Source organism: Argiope bruennichi, chromosome 11 (genome assembly GCF_947563725.1).
Source record: "Argiope bruennichi chromosome 11, qqArgBrue1.1, whole genome shotgun sequence".
NCBI lineage: Eukaryota > Metazoa > Arthropoda > Arachnida > Araneae > Araneidae > Argiope > Argiope bruennichi.
In genome coordinates this window covers 7581578-7603030 of record NC_079161.1, presented here as the reverse complement: position 1 = coordinate 7603030, position 21453 = coordinate 7581578, and the positions used below count along the sequence as shown (strand labels likewise).

The window sequence follows — 21453 nt, the reverse complement described above, 5'->3', positions numbered from 1 at the left end:
CCTACCATGGAGTTCAGAATCATGAAGGATAGATTTAGCTCTCTCGCAGAAGGGAAGGATGTGAGACGGTCGAGCATTATGAAGTCTCCGAAGACTATCCGGAAAAGTCATAGAAGACAAGGGGTGCTTCGGAAAAGACAAAACTCGAAAGTAGTACTGTACGGATAATTTTTCGCGTCGTAAACTAAGTGGTAATTGGTGACAGAGAACATACAAACTATTCACTGGTGAGGTGCGAAATGCTCCTGAACAAATTCTCAAAGCAGAATGGTGTATAGTGTCAAGTCTGCGCAAGATGGTAGAACGCGCAGTGCCATACACCATACATCCGTAATCAATACGAGATAAAACAACTGCTTTATAAATTCGGAGCATGGAAGTACAATCTGCTCCCCAGGTGGTTCTAGAAAGTACCTTGAGTATATTTAATGACCTGTCACACTTCTTCCGTAGATGCAAAACGTGTGGAAGGAAAGTGAGCTTATGGTCGAATATTATACCCAGAAATTTAGTTTGATTAACCACAGGGATGGTAGCGTTTCGAATACGGATTATAGGATCCAAATGAATACCCCGCTTTCTACAAAAGTGAACGCAGTGACTTTTCTCTGGGGAAATCGTATGTCCGTTTTTATTGCACCAATCTACGAGTTTATTAACAGTAACTTGCAATTCCCGCTCAATCAAGTGCATATTGCTCCCTTGGCAAGATATTTGAAGATCGTCTACATATAAAGTGCCTTGAATGGGTGGAGATAATACGTTTAGTATCTGACTAAAATGTAGGATAAAAAGGGTAACACTAAGGATACTTCCCTGCGGAACACCCTCAGCTTGGATAAAATTATTAGAATAAACGTTTCCTATGCGAACTTTAAATGTTCGACAAGATAAAAAGTTTTTTAAAAATATAGGTAAATTTCCCCTAAAACCAAGAGTGAAAAGTGTTGAAAGTATGCCGTAACGCCATGTGCGGTCGTAAGCTTTTTCTATGTCAAAAAATATAGAAACAAGGTGGTTTCTCCTAACAAATGCGTTGCGGATTTGGGTTTCGAGAAGTATGAGATTGTCAAACGTTGACCGACCTCTACGGAAACCACTCTGCAACGGAGAGATGCATCCTTGTTTCTCTAATTCATACATAAAGCGAGCATTGACCATCCGTTCTAAAGTCTTACAGAGGCAACTCGTCAGAGCTATTGGCCGATAGTTAAGAGGGTTGAATGAGTCTTTATCCGGTTTTAAGATCGGAATCACAATAGCTTCGCGCCATTGTATTGGGTACTTCAGCTCTATCCAGATTCTGTTGAATAACAACAGTAGATTGGAAAGTGAAGTTTTATTCAAATGGCGAAGCATGCTGTACGTGATTCCATCTGGGCCGGGACTGGTATCGTGAGTTTGAGATAAGGCCCTTTCCAATTCAAACATCCTAAACTCGCAATTGTATGGAGAGGTACTTTGGTCATTGAAACACAACGGCAACTATTCCGCGCGATTCTTAATTGCTAGAAAATCAGAGCTGTAAGAATCAACTGCGGAAACTCGTGCGAACGTTTGTCCGAGTACATTGGCTACGTCTGATGGGGCACTATGCATCAAATTTCCCGATTTCAAAACAGGAATAGAAAATTCGGTATAAATCCCATTTACGGCCTTCACCTTCTTCCATAGATGTTTACTGCAAGTAGAGGATGTAATAGACGATACAAATTTTATCCAGCATTCTCTTGGACTATTACGCCGTATGCGACGGGCTATGGCTTTCGCTCGTTTAAAGGCTACAAGGTTTTCTGTCGTAGGATATCTCCTGAAAATATTCCATCGCTTTTTCTGGTTTTTATAGCTATTTCGACAAGCATCATTCCACCATGGCCTTCGGAATTTTCTTGGACGTGATGAGCTCTTAGGGATACTATTGTTAGCGGCATTCATTATGACATCAATTACATGTTGAACGGCCTCCGAAATGTCTTCGGAACTAACCATTTCCTGAGTGATAACTGCTACTTTCGAGAAATTATCCCAGTTTGCCCGCTGAAATAAGAAACGCGGAGGCTGATGAACCACACCGCCTCTATCAGCATGGGTAACAATAACTGGGAAATGATCACTATCATATAATTCTTCGCAAACTTCGAAGGTTAAGAAAGGCAACAATTCTGGAGAACATATAACAAGATCGAGACTATGGAAGGTGCGTGTGGGTTCGTGGAAGTATGTTGTTTCATCATTATTAAGTAGACAGAGATTGTTATTTGAAATTAACTGTTCAATCTGTCTTCCTCTAGAATTAGCATTCGCCGAACCCCACAAAGTACTGTGCCCGTTAAAGTCACCAAGCATAATAAAAGGCGGAGGAAGTTGGTCTACCAAACTGTCCAGATCATGTTGAAGAATGACATCATGAGGTGGTAGATATATGCAACAGACTGTGACCAATGTTCGTATGTGAATTTGTACAGCCACAGCCTGCAGAGATGTATGTAATGTGACAGTTGTGCTCGGATAAATATTAGATGTGAAGATACAGACTCCTCCAGAACTGCGAGGTCCAGTGTCTGCATCTTTCCGAACGCAGTTATACCCGCGCAATTTGATGGGAATGTTAGGTGACAAGAAAGTTTCCTGAACACCGAAACAAATAGGATGAAACTGATTGAACATGGACTTGATGTCATGAAGTTTTGAACGAATGCCGCGACAATTCCACGAAAGAAATGTACCCATTAAGAAAGTTTATTTTGGGGAGAGGTATTTGAGACGGTAGTTGGAGAGTGCGTGGCATCGCAACTCATTTGAAGTTCTTCATCATCCTCCTCAGACGGATGTAGCGTTATAAGGTCGGGGCTCTTGGACATGCCACCAAAAACAGACGCAAGGTCTCTATGGACCACACCCTGATTTGCAAGCCCCAGAGCAACAGAATTTTTGATTTTTGATTTCCTTAATTTTGCCTTTAATTTTTCGGAAATCATTTTTTCTGGAATGTTAGATTTCGAAAGTTTCAGTTTAAGTGATCTCTGCGATTTGGATGATGTTTTCCGTTTTGTGGGTTTATCTGTGTCTGGAACACTATTTGAGGATGGTTCAGTTTCTGACTCTGATGTTTTTTCAACAATTTTTGTTTTGGTGGTAAATTTAGTACAATTCATGCAGGAGCAGTATGTACAGAAATTTCCCGGAACTGGAACTTTTGAAGCTGTAGCATAACTTAGACCTGGCTTAGGTGTTTGAGCGAGAATCTTTCTTTTTGCCTCTACATAGGATATTTGTTCCTTAGTCTTCAATGCAATGATATCTTTCTCCAACTGCCAACGCGGACAAGATCTAGAAAAGGATGTGTGATCGCCGCTGCAGTTAACACATTTTTCTTGAGCCGTACACTGCTGGCTGTCGTGTCCTTTCTCTGCACAACGGGCGCAAGTGGGTGTCCCGCGGCAGGAAATTTTAGAATGTCCAAATCGCTGGCACTGATAACATCGCAGAGGATTAGGAATAAAGGGTCGCACAGCCAATTTCATGTAGCCTGCTTTAACCTTTTCTGGCAAAGTTGGAGATTGGAAAGTGAGAACAAGGTGTTTTGTGGGGAGGAGTTGTCCATCTCGTCGGATAAAGATACGACGCACATGAGTTACTCCCTCAGATTTCAGGTCTTCCGTAATTTCTTCAATCGTAGAATGATACAACTCCCCACAGGTTATAACACCCTTTGAGGAATTAAGGGAAGAATGAGTGCTCACTTCAATAGGAATTGTAGCCAAAGCTTTCATTTTTAAAATTTGATGCGATTGTTTTTGAGTACCAACTTCCACAAGTAGGTCACCAGAACGAAGTTTACGGATGGATGGTACTTCTCCAATTACGCTCACAATAGCTTTCTCAACAAGGAATGGCGAAACCGTGTGAAATGTTTCGGTTGTGTCAGATAAACGCTTGATGACAAAAAAATGATCAAAATAAATTTGTTTAGTTTTTTTAATTTCCGTTCGTTGCTGAAAGTTTTTAGGCCCCATGCGATATGAATATGGTTTCGGGTCCCGACGGCACCGCCCACCACGGAGCCCAACAAGGGAAGGCAGCCACCGGCTCTGGCCATTCCCAGCCTCGGCGCTTACCCTAGCGCTAATCGGTACCTATACGCTCGGAGTTACCCCCGGGGACAGTGACCACCCTTAACGCCAAGCCCAAGGAGTAACCCCTTCGCTTGATCCCTAGCAGACTAGTAACTCAGGTTGCTAGTTACCGGCCGATTGATACACCGGGGACCACAGTGCACCACCCGTCTAATGGGTCGCCACGCACGGCAAACACGTGGGGGTATTTGCTGTCCATGTTGTTGTTGTTGTTGTATATGGTTTATTGGCGCAAGAGCCATATTTGGCTATACTGCGCCAAGCACACGGTAAAATCAGATCAGACATTTAAAACAACACATTTTAATAACAAGTAAAAGTAATAAAAACCACGTAAAATGCGTCGATACAAATATTAAACTGTCTCAACGTAGGACAATGATTAACGTAAATGTAAAATAATCATATAAAAAATACATTTAACATTAAAGGAAGAACAAACAGATGAAATAGATGTTATATATAGTTGATGAAACCAATCGCTCTTAAAAATTTAAAAATATTTGGGTGGTATTTTTCACCCACTAGGTCTTGTAAGGTAAAATAAGACGAGTAGAAAAAGTTACGACGATGAACATTAAAATCGGGACATTCAATTAAAATATGGTTCACACTAAAAGCAATATGACAAGTGGGGCAAATTGGCATCCTTTCACCCAAGATGAGATGACGATGTGTAAAACGGGTGTGTCCTATACGGAGGCGAGTCAATTTCACATCAACCTCCCGTATAGGGTGAACAGGCCATAAATCAACTGTAGGCTTGACGGAATGAAGTTTATTCTCCGTCTTCAAATCCCATGTTAATTGCCATGTTGAATAAATATGTTTAATGAAAAATCTTTTAATGTCGCAATACGGAAGTTTATGGGACAAAATGCAGTCGGCAGATTTTGCCGCTGAATCAGCTTCTTCATTCCCAGAAATGCCTACGTGACTCGGGATCCAACAAAAAAGGATATGAAAGCCTTCATTTTGTAGGAGACGCCAAGTAAATAGGATTCTAATAGCAATTGGATGCATCCGATTGCTATAGTGCGAGAGTGTCTCCAGAGAACTCAAACTATCGGTATAAATAATAAAGTTACGCTGAGAGGACGGCGAAATTTTTTCCAGAGCACAGAAAATTGCCATCAACTCAGCAGTAAATACAGAACAGCAATTATGTAAACGATAGTTCAGTGTGTCAGAAGGAAGAATTATGCCACATCCAACATGGCCATCTGATTTTGAGCCATCTGTAAAAATCGGTATAAAAGAGGAATACCGACAGCGATGATGCAAAAACAGGCATTTGAAAATAATTGGATCATTTGACGATTTATTAAATCCTGAGAAGGGATTCATGTATGAAAATTGTGGTATATCCCAGGGGGGGGAAGCAAAATAAATCTACAGTCTTAATTGTAACATTTGAAAGGCCCGAGTCATGCAAAAGTACTTTTGCTCTCTCACTAAATGGAAGAATGTGAGAGGGACGGGCCTCATAAAGTCTGCGAAGACTAACTGGTAGTGTTATATTAGAAATGGGATGACTGGGCACAGATTTTGTACGGAAATAATAACAGGCAGACAATTTTTTACGCCTTAAATCAAGAGGTAAATGGTAGCAAATAGCGTAAAGGCTCTCAACGGGAGAGGTACGAAACGCTCCGGAACAAATTCTTAAGGCAGAATGGTGAATGGTATCCAAGCGTCGCAGTATAGAAGCACGTGCGGAACCATACACCATACATCCGTAATCCATGCGAGAGAGGATAACGGCTTCGTAAATATGGAGCAGAGATGTCCGATCGGCCCCCCAAGATGTTTTGGAGAGAACCTTTAAAATATTTAAAGATTTCTCGCATTTCTTCCGAAGGTTTGAGATATGTGGAAGAAAGGAGAGTTTCCGATCAAAAATCACTCCCAGAAATCGTATTTCATCCACAACTGAGATGGGTGTATTTCGTATTTGAATGACAGGATCTAAATGGATATTTCTTTTCCTGCAGAAATGGACGCATCGGCTCTTCTCCGTAGAGATAGTATGCCCGTTGTTATCGCACCAAGCCACTACCTTATTTACTGCATTTTGCAATTGTCTCTCGATTAAATTCATATTGCTCCCTTGACATGAGATCTGCAAATCGTCAACATAAAGTGATCCCTGAATAGATGAAGGTAAAACAGATAAAACTTGGCTAATATGAACCACAAAAAGTGCAACACTGAGGACACTTCCCTGCGGAACTCCCTCAGCTTGAATAAAACAATCAGAATAAAAGTTGCCTACGCGTACTCTGAAAGTCCGATGTGATAAAAAGTTCTGCAAGAATATGGGAAGATTTCCCCTAAAACCAAATTTAAAAAGTGTCGAAAGTATGCCATAGCGCCATGCTCGGTCGTATGCCTTCTCAATATCAAAAAATATGGAGACAAGGTGGTTCCTCCTAACAAATGTGTTGCGTATCTGGGTTTCCAGAAAAACGAGGTTATCAAATGTAGATCGACCTCTACGGAAACCACTCTGCAACGGGGAGATGCATCCTTGTTTCTCCAGTTCATATACAAGGCGTGTATTGACCATGCGCTCTAAGGTCTTAGAAAGGCAGCTCGTCAGAGCAATTGGTCTGTAGTTCATAGGATTTGATGGTTCCTTATCAGGCTTTAAGATTGGGATCACAATAGCTTCACGCCATTGTGAAGGGTACTTCTGTTCAATCCATATTCTGTTAAATAGTAATAACAGATTCGAAAGGGAAGTGGTATTCAGATGGCGGAGCATATTATATGTGATTCCATCTGGCCCTGGGCTGGTATCATGGGCTTGAGATAAGGCAATTTGAAGTTCAAACATCCTGAATTCACAGTTATAGGGGAAAGATAATCGGTCATTAAAGCGCAGATGCATCCGTTCCGCGGAATTCTTAACTGCTAGAAAAGTAGGACTATACGAATCTGATGCGGAGACCTGTGCAAAAGCTTGACCGAGAGCATTGGCCACGTCTAGTGGATCGGAATGTGTCTTATTTCCTGTATTTAAAACAGGAATTGAGGTTTCCCAATATATTCCACTAGCAGCCTTAACTTTCTTCCATAAATGCTTACTGGATGTGGAGGATGTGATAGATGATACGAATTCAATCCAAGATTCCCTCTGACTACGGCGACGAATTCGACGAGCAAGGGCTTTGGCTCGTTTAAAAGCAACAAGATTTTCTGTTGTCGGGTACCTTCGAAAGATGTTCCATAATTTTTTTTGTTGTTTATGACTATCACGGCAAGCTTCGTTCCACCATGGTCTAAGAAATTTTCTTAGACGTGGGGAAGTCTTCGGGATAGTGGCATTTGCGGCACTTATTATTCTGTCAATGACATGTTGTACTGCTTCTGTGATGTCACAAGTACTGACCATAGTTTCTGTAATATCTGCTAATTGAGTGAACACATCCCAGTCTGCCCGCTTGAATAAGAACCTTGGTGGACAAGTAGTCGCACCACCTCCATCAACATGGGAGACAATAACTGGGAAATGATCACTGCCGTAAAGATTATTGCTAACTGTTAGAGTTAAAAATGGCAACAGTTCAGGTGTACATATGGCCAGATCAAGACTATGGAAGCTACGTGTGGGTTCGTGGAAGTATGTTTTCTCTTGACTGTTGAGCAGACAAAGACAGTTGTTAGTAATAAACTGCTCAATCTGTCGTCCACGAGAGTTTGTGCTATCCGAACCCCACAAAGTACTATGTCCATTGAAGTCGCCCAATAAAATGAAAGGTGAAGGAAGCTGGTCTACTAAGTTATCTAGTTCTTGCTGACATATGACATCATGAGGCGGTAAGTAAATACAGCAGACTGTAACCAACGTTTGTATGTGGACTTGTACAGCCACAGCCTGTAAAGTAGTATGTAAAGCAAGAGGTGTGCTAGGATACAAATTTGAAGTAAAGATACAAACACCACCCGAATTACGAGATCCAGTGTCTGTATCTCTCCGCACACAATTATAGCCTCTTAATTTAAGTGGAATGTTAGGCGTCAAGAAGGTTTCTTGAACACCGAAGCAAACAGGATGAAATTTGTTAAAAATAGTTGGTTGGTTGGTTGGAGTTTTATGGCGCAAGAGCCATATCTGGCCATACTGCGCCAAGCAAAAGGTAAAATAGGCTTTATTAATCATTAAAATTACTTACAGCACTAAACGAGGATAAAAATTTCATAAAACATAATTGCAAAACGTTTATATATGTTAAAAGTAAACAACAAAATAACATTTTGAAAAGGAAGTAAAAAGGAAACGAATGATGGAAAGTCGTTAAAATTTTTAAAAAGATAATTCAAAAGAAATTTGCGGAAACATTAAATGTGATTTAAAAAGCCAATGGCTCTCAGAAAGTTAAAAATATTTGGGTGGTATTTCTCACTCACCAGGTCCTTCAAACTTACTAATGACGTATGAAAATATTGGAGACGATGTGAATTAAAAGTAGGACATTCGATCAAGATGTGTTTTACACTAAAATCAACATGGCACTCCGGACAATTTGGTGCCCTTTCGCCAAAAATAAGGTACCTGTGCGTGAAACGTGTATGGCCTACACGGAGGCGAGTCAACCTGACATCAGCTCTACGAATAGAGAGGACAGGCCACGGGCCAATGTTATTCTTCACTTCATGCAGTTTGTTATGGATCTGCAGATCCCATTTATTTTGCCAAGTTGAATAGATGTGATTATTGAAAGACCTCCTAATATCATTATAGGGAAGTCCTTGGTTCAAATACGACAATGCAGATTTTGCAGCAGAATCAGCCATTTCATTTCCATGAATGCCGACATGACTCGGAACCCAACAAAAAATTATTTGGAAATCCTCGTTTTGCAAGAGGCGCAAAAGGGATAAAATTCGTATTGCTGTTGGGTGCATGCGATTATGGTAGTGAGAAAGTGTTTCCAACGCACTCATGCTATCAGTATAAATTATAAATTTGCGCTGTGGCAAAGATGAGATCTTCTGTAGAGCGCAAAATATAGCAAGCAACTCAGCAGTAAATACTGAGCAACAATTATGAACCCGATGGCTCACTGTATCAGATGGAAATACTATGCCATAACCGACATGATCATCCGATTTCGAGCCATCTGTGAAAATTGGATTAAAAGAGGAATACCGATGGCGATGATAGAAAAAAAGCTGTTGGAAGACAGCAGGTGCAGTTGAGGATTTGTCGAAGCCTTTAAAAGGATTCACAAAAGAGAATTTAGGGGTATCCCAAGGTGGGAAAATAAAAGAGTCAACAGTTTTAACATTAACAGTATTGAGATCCGAATCACTTATGAGCATTTTGGCTCTCTCACAGAATGGTAGAATGTGAGACGGACGGGCATTATACAATGTACGAAGACCACTCGGGAATGTCATTTGACTTAAGGGGTGTTTAAAAATAGATTTTATTTTGAAATAATATGAAACCGAAATTTTCTGGCGTCTTAAATAAAGGGGCAACTGGTGACAGATAACATAAAGGCTTTCAATAGGAGAAGTACGGAACGCACCGGAGCAGATCCTTAAAGCAGAATGGTGTACAGTATCCAGCCGACGTAAAACAGATGATCGCGCCGAACCATATACCATACAACCATAGTCAATGCGCGAAAGGATGATTGCATCATAAATACGGAGTAGAGAGGTCCGATCGGCACCCCAGGATGTTCTGGAAAGTACTTTCAAAATATTTAACATTTTCTCACACTTCCTTCGCAAATGCAATATATGCGGAAGGAAGGTGAGCTTCCGATCGAATATTACTCCTAAAAACCGTATTTCACTCACCACTGGGATAGGTATATTTCGAATATAAATATTCGGATCCGGGTGAATTATTCTCTTCCGGCAGAAGTGAACGCATCTACTTTTCTCAGGTGAGATTGCGTGCCCATTGTCGTTGCACCAAGCTACCACCTTATTTACTGCGTTTTGCAATTGTCGTTCTATGAGATTCATGTTGCTACCTTGACATGAGATCTGCAGATCGTCAACATAAAGAGTTCCATTAATAGATGGAGGCAAATGATTTAAAATTTGGCTCAGATGAACTATAAAAAGTGTAACGCTGAGGACACTTCCTTGCGGAACTCCCTCAGCTTGAATAAAATGATTAGAGTAAAAGTTGCCAATTCGAACACGAAAAGTACGTCTTGTTAAAAAGTTTTGTAAAAATATGGGTAAGTTACCCCTAAAACCTAGATTAAAAAGTGTTGAAAGTATGCCGTAGCGCCATGTACGGTCGTATGCCTTCTCAATGTCGAAAAATATGGAAACTAGGTGGTTCCTCCTCACAAAGGCATTGCGTATTTGGGTTTCCAGCAATACGAGGTTGTCAAAGGTAGACCGACCTCTACGGAAACCACTCTGCAACGGGGAGAGGCATCCCTGTTTCTCTAGTTCGAAAATTAGACGAGCATTGACCATGCGCTCGAAGGTCTTACAGAGGCAATTTGTAAGAGCAATCGGTCTGTAGTTAAGAGGAATTGAGGCTTCCTTGCCAGGTTTTAATATTGGGATCACAATAGCTTCGCACCATTGTGAAGGGTACTTCTGTTCAATCCATATTCTGTTAAATAGTAATAACAGATTCGAAAGGGAAGTTGCATTCAAATGGCGGAGCATATTATATGTGATCCCATCTGGCCCGGGACTGGTATCATGGACTTGAGACAAGGCCATTACCAATTCAATCATCCTGAAGTCACAATTATATGGAAGAGTACTTCGGGCATTGAAGCGCAAAGGCAACCGTTCCGCGCGATTCCTAATTGCCAGAAATTCAGGGCTATAAGAATCTGTTGCGGAAACTTGTGCAAACGCTTGGCCGAGAATGTTAACAACGTCTAATGGGTTTGAATATTTCATATTACCGGTTTTTAAAACAGGAATAGAAGTTTCATTATAGATCCCATTAGCAGCCTTAACCTTTTTCCATAAATGTTTACTCGAAGTAGAGGATGTGATGGATGAAACAAATTTAATCCATGATTCTCTCTGACTACGACGCCGTATGCGGCGAGCTAGCGCTTTGGCTCTTTTAAAAGCGATCAAATTCTCAGTTGTAGGGTACCTTCTAAAATGATTCCAGAGTTTCTTTTGGTTCTTATGACTGTCGCGACAAGCTTTATTCCACCACGGCCTACGGAATTTTCTTAGACGTGGGGATGTTTTTGGAATGGTGATGTTCGCGGCGTTAATTATTGTATCAATGACATTTTGTACTGATTTCGAAATATCTGCATCGCTGACCATAGCCTCATTGATAGCTGCTATTTGGGAGAATGTAGTCCAGTCTGCCCGCTGGAACAGAAACCGCGGAGGACAAATAATCGCACCTCGACCATCAACGTGGGAGATTATTAGGGGAAAGTGATCGCTATTGTGCAGATCATCTTCAATTCTCAAATTCATCAACGGTAGCAGTTCAGGAGTGCATATGGCTAGGTCAAGACAGTGGAAGCTACGTGTGGGCGTATGGAAGTACGTTACCTCGTCATTATTGAGCAGACAGAGACAGTTATTAGCTATAAACTGTTCAATCTGCTGCCCTCGAGAGTTTGTACTATCCGAGCCCCACAAAGTACTATGTCCATTGAAATCGCCAAATAAAATGAAGGGTGACGGAAGTTGGTCTACTAGATTGTCCAGGTCTTGCTGACGGATGACACCGTGAGGCGGAAGATAAATACAGCAGACTGTGACCAAAGATCGTATATGGACCTGCACAGCCACAGCCTGAAGAGATGTATGTAAAATAAGAGGTGTGCTCGGATAAAAATTTGATGTGAAAATACAGACACCCCCGGAACCATGAGATCCAGTGACTGTATCTTTTCGAACACAGCTATATCCGCGTAACTTGATGGGAATGTTGGGTGTCAAGAAGGTTTCTTGGAGACCGAAACAGATAGGATGAAATTTGTTAATAATTGATTTCACGTCATGAAGTTTGGAACGAATGCCGCGACAATTCCAAGAAACGAAGGTACCCATTAAGAGAGAGATTTAGAAGGGGAGTGTGAGTGAGCAGCTGTAGGAGTTGCCTGATCTTCGCAACTCATAGAAAGTGCATCTTCATCCTCAGACGGATGGAGCTTAAAATCAGGGATAGTTGGTGTGCCTCCAAAGATAGACGTTAAATCCTTATGGGCTACACCATCTATTGCTAATCCCAAAGCGACGGAACTCCGAGAAGTAGATTTTTGTAACCTGACAGAAAGATCTTTATGTGATATGCCACGTTTTGCAAGTTTCAATGTCAGTGAGGACTGAGGTTTTTTTTTACGAGTTTTTTTAGATGCTGACAGATCCGGTTTAGGAGATTCTGAAATACTTTTAACTGAATTATCAGAGTCAGATTCTGATGTTTTTATAGGAAGCTTTGGTTTTGGAGTTTGTTTTATGCAGTTTTCACAGGAACAATTTGAACAAAATGGTTTTTGGACAACGGAGGCATAGCTAATGCCTGGCGTAGGTGTCTGAATTTGAACTCTACGTCTAGCTTCTGGGTATGTTATATTTTCTTTTATTTTGATAACAGTGACTTCTTTTTCCAGTTTCCAGCGGGGGCAATTTCGAGAATAAGAGGGATGATCGCCACCACAGTTTACGCACTTTTCTGTTGCGGAACACTGCTGGCTATCATGCCCTTTATCAGCACAGCGGGCACAAGTGAGTGTCCCGCGGCAATTAATCTTCGAGTGGCCAAAGCGCTGGCATTGGAAACACCTCAATGGATTTGGTATATAATGACGCACAGGTAACTTAATATAACCGGCATATATAAATTCAGGTAGCTTGGGGCTATGGAAGGTTAGCACATAATGCTTTGTTGGAAGGAGTTGACCATCCCGCCGAATGGCAATCTGGCGAACATGAGTCACTCCTTGAGGTTTCAATTCTGAAGTTATTTCTTCCAGAGAGACATTGAATAATTCTCCGCAAGTTATTACACCTTTGGAGAAGTTTAAGGATGTGTGTGGACTAACAGAAATGGGTATAGAAGCTAGAGCTTTCAGTTTCATGATTTGCTGCGATTGTTTTTTGGAATCGACTTCAATTAATAAGTCACCAGAACGCATTTTTTTAATCGACTGCACCTCACCGACGGTAGCAGAGACGGCTTTCTGAACTAAAAAAGGTGAAACGGAGTTAAAAGTATCTTGTTTTTCTGATTTTCGTTTAATTACAAAAAATTTGTCAAAATGATCAACATTAGTAAAAGGTTTATGTACTTTACGCCCACTGAAGGGACCACGTTTGGAGGAGCCCATACGATATTAGAAAAGATTCGGGTCCGACGGCACCGCCCACCACGGAGCCCAACAAGGGAAGGCAATTACCGGCTCTGGTCATGCCCAGCCTCGGCATCCACCCTAGTGCTAATCGGTACCTATACGCTCAGAGTTACCCCCGGGGACAGTGACCACCCTTAACGCCAAGCCCAAGGAGTAACTCCTTCGCTTGATCCCTAGCAGACTAGCCACTAAGATGACTACCTACCAGCCGATTGATGCACAGGGGACCACAGTGCACCACCCGTCTTTCAAATGGGTCGCCACGCACGGCCAACACGTGGGACATTGGCTGTCCATGAGAAGCAAGAAGCAAACAGAGCGGCGACAGCTTCTCATGGAGAGCTCCCTCGCCTGCCGTCGAGGGAAGGAAAAAACAGCAGAAAGCAGAAGGCGTAGGGGAGATTGAACATGAAGAGAGTAAAGATCCCTGGGCACCTCGGGATTGGGACACCCGTACTCACCTATAGTAGGTGAGCCCCTGAGGGGTTGTTAAAAATAGATTTGATGTCTTGTATTTTAGATCGAATGCCGCGACAATTCCAAGAAAGGAAGGTACCCATTAAGAAATTCTAGTTGCAGAATGGGAAATATTGGCAGTGGTTTGTGTTGCTGATATATCGCAATTCATCCTAAATTCATCCTCATCCTCAGAAGGATGAAGTTTGAGATCAGGACAGTTTTGCATGCCTCCAAAAATGGATGTTAAATCTCTATGAGCTATCCCTTGACTAGCAAGTCCCAAAGCTACAGAGTTTTTAGAAACAGTTTTCTTTAGTTTCAAAGATAGGTCTGACTTTGACAGTCCTCGCTTTGCAAGTTTTAATTTTAGGGATTTGTCAGATTTCGATTTCCTTTGCTTCTTATCTGGCTTTCCAGAGTCAGAAATATTGTTTATGGATTCTTCTGTGTCAGAATCCGACGATTTTTGAGATTTTATTTGCTTCGCCTTCTTAGTGCAGTTTCCACAACTGCAGTTTTCACAAAAGCTTTTCTGGACCACGGATGCATAGCTTACACCGGGTAACGGTGTCTGTGCAAGTACTTTCTTTCTTGCTTCGGGGTATGAAATTTTCTCTTTAAATTTGGTAGTGGTGATTTGTTTTTCCAGTTTCCAGCGTGGACATAACCGGGAGAAAGAAGTATGCTCGCCCTTGCAGTTTACGCATTTCTCTGGAGCCGAGCATTGTTCGTTTTCATGCCCTTTTTCAGAGCAACGAGCGCAAGTAACAGTTCCGCGGCAATTAGCTTTCGAGTGCCCGAAACGCTGGCACTTGAAACATCTAAGTGGGTTTGGGATATAAGGCCGGACAGGTAGCTTGATGTAACCTGCATATATGAAGTCTGGCAGTTTTGGTGACTTAAAAGTGAGGATGTGATGTTTGGTTTCGAGTATTTGTCCTTCTCGCCGGATGGTAATGCGGCGAACTTTTATAACACCTTGTGATTTTAACTCGTCTTGAATATAATCTAAAGGGAGGTTAAATATTTCCCCGCAAGTAATGACGCCTTGAGACGTGTTTAATGATGTGTGAGGGCTGATAGTAACAGGGATCGTGGCGAGAGCTTTCACTTTTTGAATATTCTGGGCTTGCTTTCGAGTACTGACCTCGATAAGCAAGTCACCAGATCTCATTTTTTTAATAGACGCAACTTCCCCAACCGTTGCGGAGACAGATTTCTGCACTAAGAAAGGAGACACAGTATCAAAAGTTTCATTTTGGTCAGATATACGTTTAATAATAAAATATCGATCGAAATGTTCAAAATTAGAATTAATGTGTACTTTTTGACGCCCACTAAAGGGACCACGTTTGGAGGAGCCCATACGATATAGAGAATGATTCAGATCCGACGGCACCGCCCACCACGGAGCCCAACAAGGGAAGGCAATTACCGGCTCTGGTTATTCCCAGCCTCGGCATCCACCCTAGTGCTAATCGGTACCTATACGCTGGGAGTTACCCCCGGGGACAGTGACCACCCTTAACGCCAAGCCCAAGGAGTAACCCCTTCGCTTGATCCCTAGCAAACTAACCACTTAGGTGGCTAGCAACCAGCCGATTGATGCACAGGGGACCACAGTACACCACCCGTCTTTCAAATGGGTTGCCACGCACGACCAACACGTGGGGTTTTGGCTGTCCATGAGAAGCAAGAAGCAAGCAGAGTGGCGACAGCTTCTCATGGAGAGCTCCCTCGCTTGCCGTCGAGGGAAGGAAAAGATATGTTGATGTTGATGTTGGTTGAGATTTATTGGCGCAAGAGCCATGTTTTGGCTAAAACTGCGCCAGACATACGATTAAAATATTTTCCATAACAATTTAAAAGCGTTATAAGAATTAAGTTGATCTGACCAATGTTTTTAAATTCCACATGTAAATTTAAAAAGTAAAACAAAAACTGGAACAGAGACGATTTAAAAGGCAATAAAAACTAAATAGAATTATAAAAACCAATGGTTTTTAAGAAGCGAAAAATATTTTTGTGGGGATATTCACCCACTAAGTCTAGAAGTGTTAATGATAATGGCGAAGAAAACAAATGATTGCGATGATGGTTAAAGGAGGGACATTGTATTAAAATGTGTAAAACAGTTAAGTCTACACGGCATGTCGGACATTTCGGTGCTTCATCTCCAAACAACAAATGTTTATGGGTAAAACGGGTGTGCCCTATGCGAAGACGAGTCAGTTTTACATCAATCTCTCGCATAGGTAGAGCAGGCCACAAATTAACAGAAGTTTTTATTGAATGAAGCTTATTATGGACCTGTGTATCCCAGTCATTCTGCCATAACTGATTAATAAAATAAGAGAATGCTCTCTTCGCATCCGTATATACAAGAGATTGTTGCAGAAACAAAGAAGCTTCTTTTGCAGCTTTATCCGCCAACTCATTTCCAAAGACACCAACATGGCTAGGAACCCAACAGAAAATTATATTAAAACCATTATTATTAAGCTTATGTAGAGAGGATAAAATATCAACAGCAACCGGGTGAATTCGGTTGCTAAAATTAGAAAGGGTTTTCAAGGCACTCATGCTATCAGAGTATATACAAAATTTACGCTGGGTAGAAACTCTAATCTGCTGAAGTGCACAAAAAATGGCTGTTAATTCAGCAGTAAAGACTGAACAAGAGTTATGCAGGCGATGACTGTGAATAGTAGATCCAAAAACTATTCCACAGCCAACATGTTCATCTGCTTTTGAACCATCGGTGTAAATAGGTGTGTAGGAATGATAATGGTTGCGATGAGAATTAAAAATTTGCTGAAAAACAATCGGAGCTGTTGTGGATTTGTCAAAGCCAGAAAAAGGATTTAAGAAGGAAAAAACTGGTATATCCCAAGGTGGAAAAACCGAAGGGTCAGAAGTTTGTAAAGTAACGTTGCTCAGGTTCGATTCGTGTACAATGCCTTTGATTCTCTCACTGAAAGGTAGTATGTGAGAAGGGCGAGCTTCATAAAGTCTACGGAGGGAAGCAGGAAATTGAATATGAGAACTCGGATGTTGTGGGACACAAAGTGTTCGAAAATAGTATTGAATAGAGATTTTCTTTCTGCGTAATTCGAGCGGTAACTGATGGCATAAAACATAAAGGCTCTTCACAGGTGAAGTGCGGAAAGCACCAGAGCAAATTCTTAGAGCTGCATGATGAATAGTATCTAACCTGTGTAAAACAGAAGATCTGGCAGAACCATAAACCATACATGCATAATCCATCCGAGATAAAATAACAGCATTGTAGATACGAAGAAGGGATGCGCGATCAGCACCCCAAGATGTACAGGAAAGCACCTTAAGGATATTTAATGACTTTTCACACTTCTTCCGTAATTGCAAGATATGCGGGAGGAAAGTGAGTTTCCTGTCGAAAACCACTCCCAAAAACCGCACTTCGTCAACAACAGGAATAATAATATTTCTTATTGACAGGATAGGGTCAAGATGAATGCTCCTTTTTCTACAGAAATGGACACACTTGCTCTTTTCAGCTGAAAGTTTATGTCCATTGTCATCGCACCAACTCAACAATTTGTTGATAGCATTTTGTAATTGCCGTTCAATTAAGTGCATGTTACTCCCTTGACAAGATATCTGCAAATCATCGACATATAAAGTTCCGTTGACAGATGGTGGCAAAATATTTAAAATTTCACTAAAATGCAGGATAAAAAGTGTTACGCTGAGGACACTTCCTTGCGGAACACCCTCAGCCTGAATAAAAGCATCAGAATAAAAATTTCCCAATCGTACTCGAAACGTACGAGTCGACAAGAAACGTTCAATAAAAATTGGGAGATTTCCTTTAAAACCCAAGTCGAAAAGTGTTTTTAAAATTCCATAACGCCAAGTACGGTCATATGCCTTTTCTATGTCAAAGAAAATGGAGACAAGGTGATTTCTACGGACAAACGCGTTACGAATTTGGGTTTCTATTTGAACAATGTTATCAATAGTTGAACGTCCTTTACGAAAACCACTTTGTTGGGGCGGAATGCAAGCTTTCTTCTCCAATTCAAAGACAAGTCGGGCATTGACCATACGCTCAAGTGTCTTACAAAGGACACTAGTTAGAGCAATCGGTCTGTAATTCAGAGGGTTAGCAGGGTCTTTGCCCGGTTTCAGGATGGGAATCACAAAAGCTTCTTGCCACTGGTATGGGAAATTTTGCTCACTCCAAACTCTGTTAAACAGATATAGGAGATTGGAGAGCGATACCTCATCTAAGTGGCGAAGCATATTATAAGTGATACCATCTGGGCCAGGGCTGGTATCATGAGCTTGAGATAAAGCTGAAATTAATTCAATCATCTTGAACTCACAGTTGTACGGAACAGGTTTTCGAGTATGAAATTTCAAAGACTGTTTTTCCGCGCGATTCTTAGTTGCTATGAATGAAGAACTATAGCAATCAATTGAGGAATTTTGTGCAAATGTCTGCCCAAAAATATTAACGATATCCAATGGAGCAGAGTGAGTCGTACTTCCAGTTTTAAGAACAGGAAAAGAAAATTCCTGATAGACTCCATTTGCTGCCTTTACCTTCTTCCACAACTGTTTACTTGTAGTACAAGATGTAATCGAAGATACATATTTTCTCCAGGAATCCCTCTGACTTTGACGACGAATGCGACGAGCAATGGCTTTGGCACGTTTGAATGCGACGTGATTTTCTGTGGTGGGGTACCTTCGGAAGATGTTCCACAGCTTTTTCTGCTGTTTGTGGCTGTCACGACAGGCTTCATTCCACCAGGGTTTTCGGAATTTCCGTAAGCGTGGTGAAGTTTTAGGAATTGTTTTTTCAGCGGCACTAATTAAACATTTAATGACGTTTCGTACTGCTTCCGTGACGCATGTAGTATTGACCATAGACTTTGTAATTTTTGCCAATTGTCTGAAAGTCTCCCAATCCGCTCGCTGGAATAGATAACGCTGTGGCAGACAGGTTCCACAGCCTCTATCAGCATGAGAGACAATTAGAGGAAAATGATCACTATTATGAAGATCATCCCCAACTTTCAAATTCAAAAATGGTAATAGCTCGGGGGAACATATGGCCAAATCGAGATTATGGAAGGTACGTGTGGGTTCTTGGAAATACGTTTTATCATCCTTATTGAGCAGACAGAGACAGTTATCAGTTAAAAACTGTTCAATCTGTCGCCCACGAATGTTTGTATTTCCTGAACCCCACAAGGAACTATGTGCATTGAAATCTCCAATGATCAAAAATGGTGTTGGAAGCTGGTCCACCAAGTTGTTAAGTGCTTGTAAGTTAATGACATCATGAGGTGGTAAGTAGATACTACAGACTGTAACCAGTGTTCTGATATGAACTTGTACAGCCACAGCCTGTAGAGGTGTATGTAAATTTAACGGTGTGCTTGGGTATAGATTTGATGTCAAAATACAGACACCTCCAGAATTGTGCACTCCGGTGCCTGCATCTTTCCGAACACAATTATAGCCTCGTAGTTTTAATGGAATGTTGGGTGTCAAGAAGGTCTCTTGAACACCAAAACAAACAGGATGAAAGGTGTTGATAATGGTCTTCATGTCCTGAAGTTTGGACCGAATGCCGCGACAATTCCACGAAAGGAAGGTACCCATTAAGAGAGATGTGTCACAGAATTATAAGGAGCAACAGTAGGAGTTGCAGAAACGTCGCAACTCATATCAAAATCATCCTCATCTTCCGATGGGTGCAGTTTAAGGTCGGGACTATTACGTTTACCACCGAATACGGACGTCAAGTCCTTATGTGCTAAACCTTGTGCCGCTAGTCCCAAAGCGACAGAATTTTTTCTAATAGATTTCTTAAGTTTCGCAGATAGATCTTTCTGCGTTTGGCCACGCTTTGCAAGTTTTAATTTCATTGACTTTTGAGGTCTAGATTTGGTTTGAGGTTTTACTTGTTTGTCAGTGTCAGAAGCACTGTTTATGGATTGTTCTGTATCCGATTCAGAGGTTTTCTTTCCTGCTTTGACAGATTTCGTACAACTGGGACATGTACAATTTGCACAAAAAGATTTTTGGACAGCAGACGCATAACTTACACCAGGCGTAGGCGTTTGTATTGCGATTTTCCGCCTAGCCTCAGGATATGAGATGTTTTCCGTGATTTTAATTGTTGTTATTTTCTTTTCTAAGATCCAACGTTCACACGATCGAGAGAAGGATGTATGATTTCCCCCGCAGTTCACGCACTTTTCTTGTGCGGTACACTGCTGGCTATCGTGTTCTTTTCCTGCACAGCGGGCGCAAGTGAGGGTCCCGCGGCAGTTCGCCTTCGAGTGGCCAAAACGCTGGCAATTAAAACACCTCAGGGGATTAGGTATGTATGGTCTGACAGGTCGCCTTATATATCCCACATATATAAATTCAGGTAATTTTGGCGACTTAAAAGTTAAGATATGGTGTTTTGTCTCAATTATATTGCCGTCTCTCCGGATGGTAATGCGGCGGACATCTGTGACACCTTGAGACTTCAATTCCTTTGTAATTAAGTCTACAGGAAGATTCAGTATTTCACCACAAGTTATGACACCCTTAGATATATTTAGCGAGTGGTGAGGGCTGACACTGACAGGTACTGTAGATAACGCTTTCAATTTTTGAATTTGCTGGGCTTGCTTTCGGGAATTTACCTCGACAAGCAAGTCACCAGAACGCATCTTGCGAATAGATGTAATGTCACCAACAGTTGCAGCGATAGCCTTTTGCACTAAAAATGGCGAAACGGTTTCAAACGTTTCATTATTTTCGGAAATACGTTTGATGACGAAAAACTTATCAAAATGGTTTTCAAAATTAACTTGTTGAGGAATAATGTGACGCCCACTAAAGGGACCTTTCTTGGGAGGAGCCATATGATATTGAAGGAGATTCGGGCCCGACGGCACCGCCCACCACGGAGCCCTACAAGGGAAGGCAATTACCGGCTCTGGTCTTTTCCAGCCTCGGCATACACCTCAGTGCTAGCCGGAACCTATACGCTGGGAGTTACCCCCGGGGACAGTGACCACCCTTAACGCCAAGCCCAAGGAGTAACCCCTTCGCTTGATCCCTAGCAGACTAGCCACTCGGGTGACCATCTACCAGCCGATTGATGCACAGGGGACCACAGTACACCACCCGTCTTTCAAATGGGTCGCCACGCACGGCCAACACGTGGGACATTGGCTGTCCATGAGAAGCAAGAAGCAAACAGAGTGGCGACAGCTTCTCATGGAGAGCTCCCTCGCTTGCCGTCGAGGGAAAGAAAAAACAAAGGTGACAGCAGAAGGCGCAGAGGAGAGTAAACCTAAAGGGAGTAAAGATCCCTGGGTACCTCGGGATTGGGACACCCGTACTCACCTATAGTAGGTGAGCCCCTGAGGGGGAAGGAAAAGATATAGTAGACAGCAGAAGGCGTAGAGGAGTATAAACGTAAAGGGAGTATAGATCCCTGGGTACCTCGGGATTGGGACACCCGTACTCAC

The 21453-nt window shown here is 41.8% G+C and overlaps 2 protein-coding genes across 2 annotated transcripts; both read right to left on the bottom strand.

Annotated features, from left to right (window-relative positions):
- Window positions 1–12160: 12160 nt before the first annotated feature.
- LOC129957306 (uncharacterized) lies at window positions 12161–13249 on the bottom strand. Its single transcript, XM_056069574.1, has 2 exons — window positions 12943–13249; window positions 12161–12816 (listed from the first exon to the last, which is right to left on the bottom strand). The coding sequence occupies exons 1-2, from the start codon at window positions 13247–13249 to the stop codon at window positions 12161–12163; spliced, it is 963 nt and encodes a 320-aa protein (XP_055925549.1).
- Window positions 13250–19581: 6332 nt separating this feature from the next.
- LOC129957305 (uncharacterized) lies at window positions 19582–20841 on the bottom strand. The gene has a single exon (XM_056069572.1). It carries the CDS (start codon window positions 20839–20841, stop codon window positions 19582–19584), a length of 1260 nt encoding a protein of 419 aa, XP_055925547.1.
- Window positions 20842–21453: the final 612 nt, after the last annotated feature.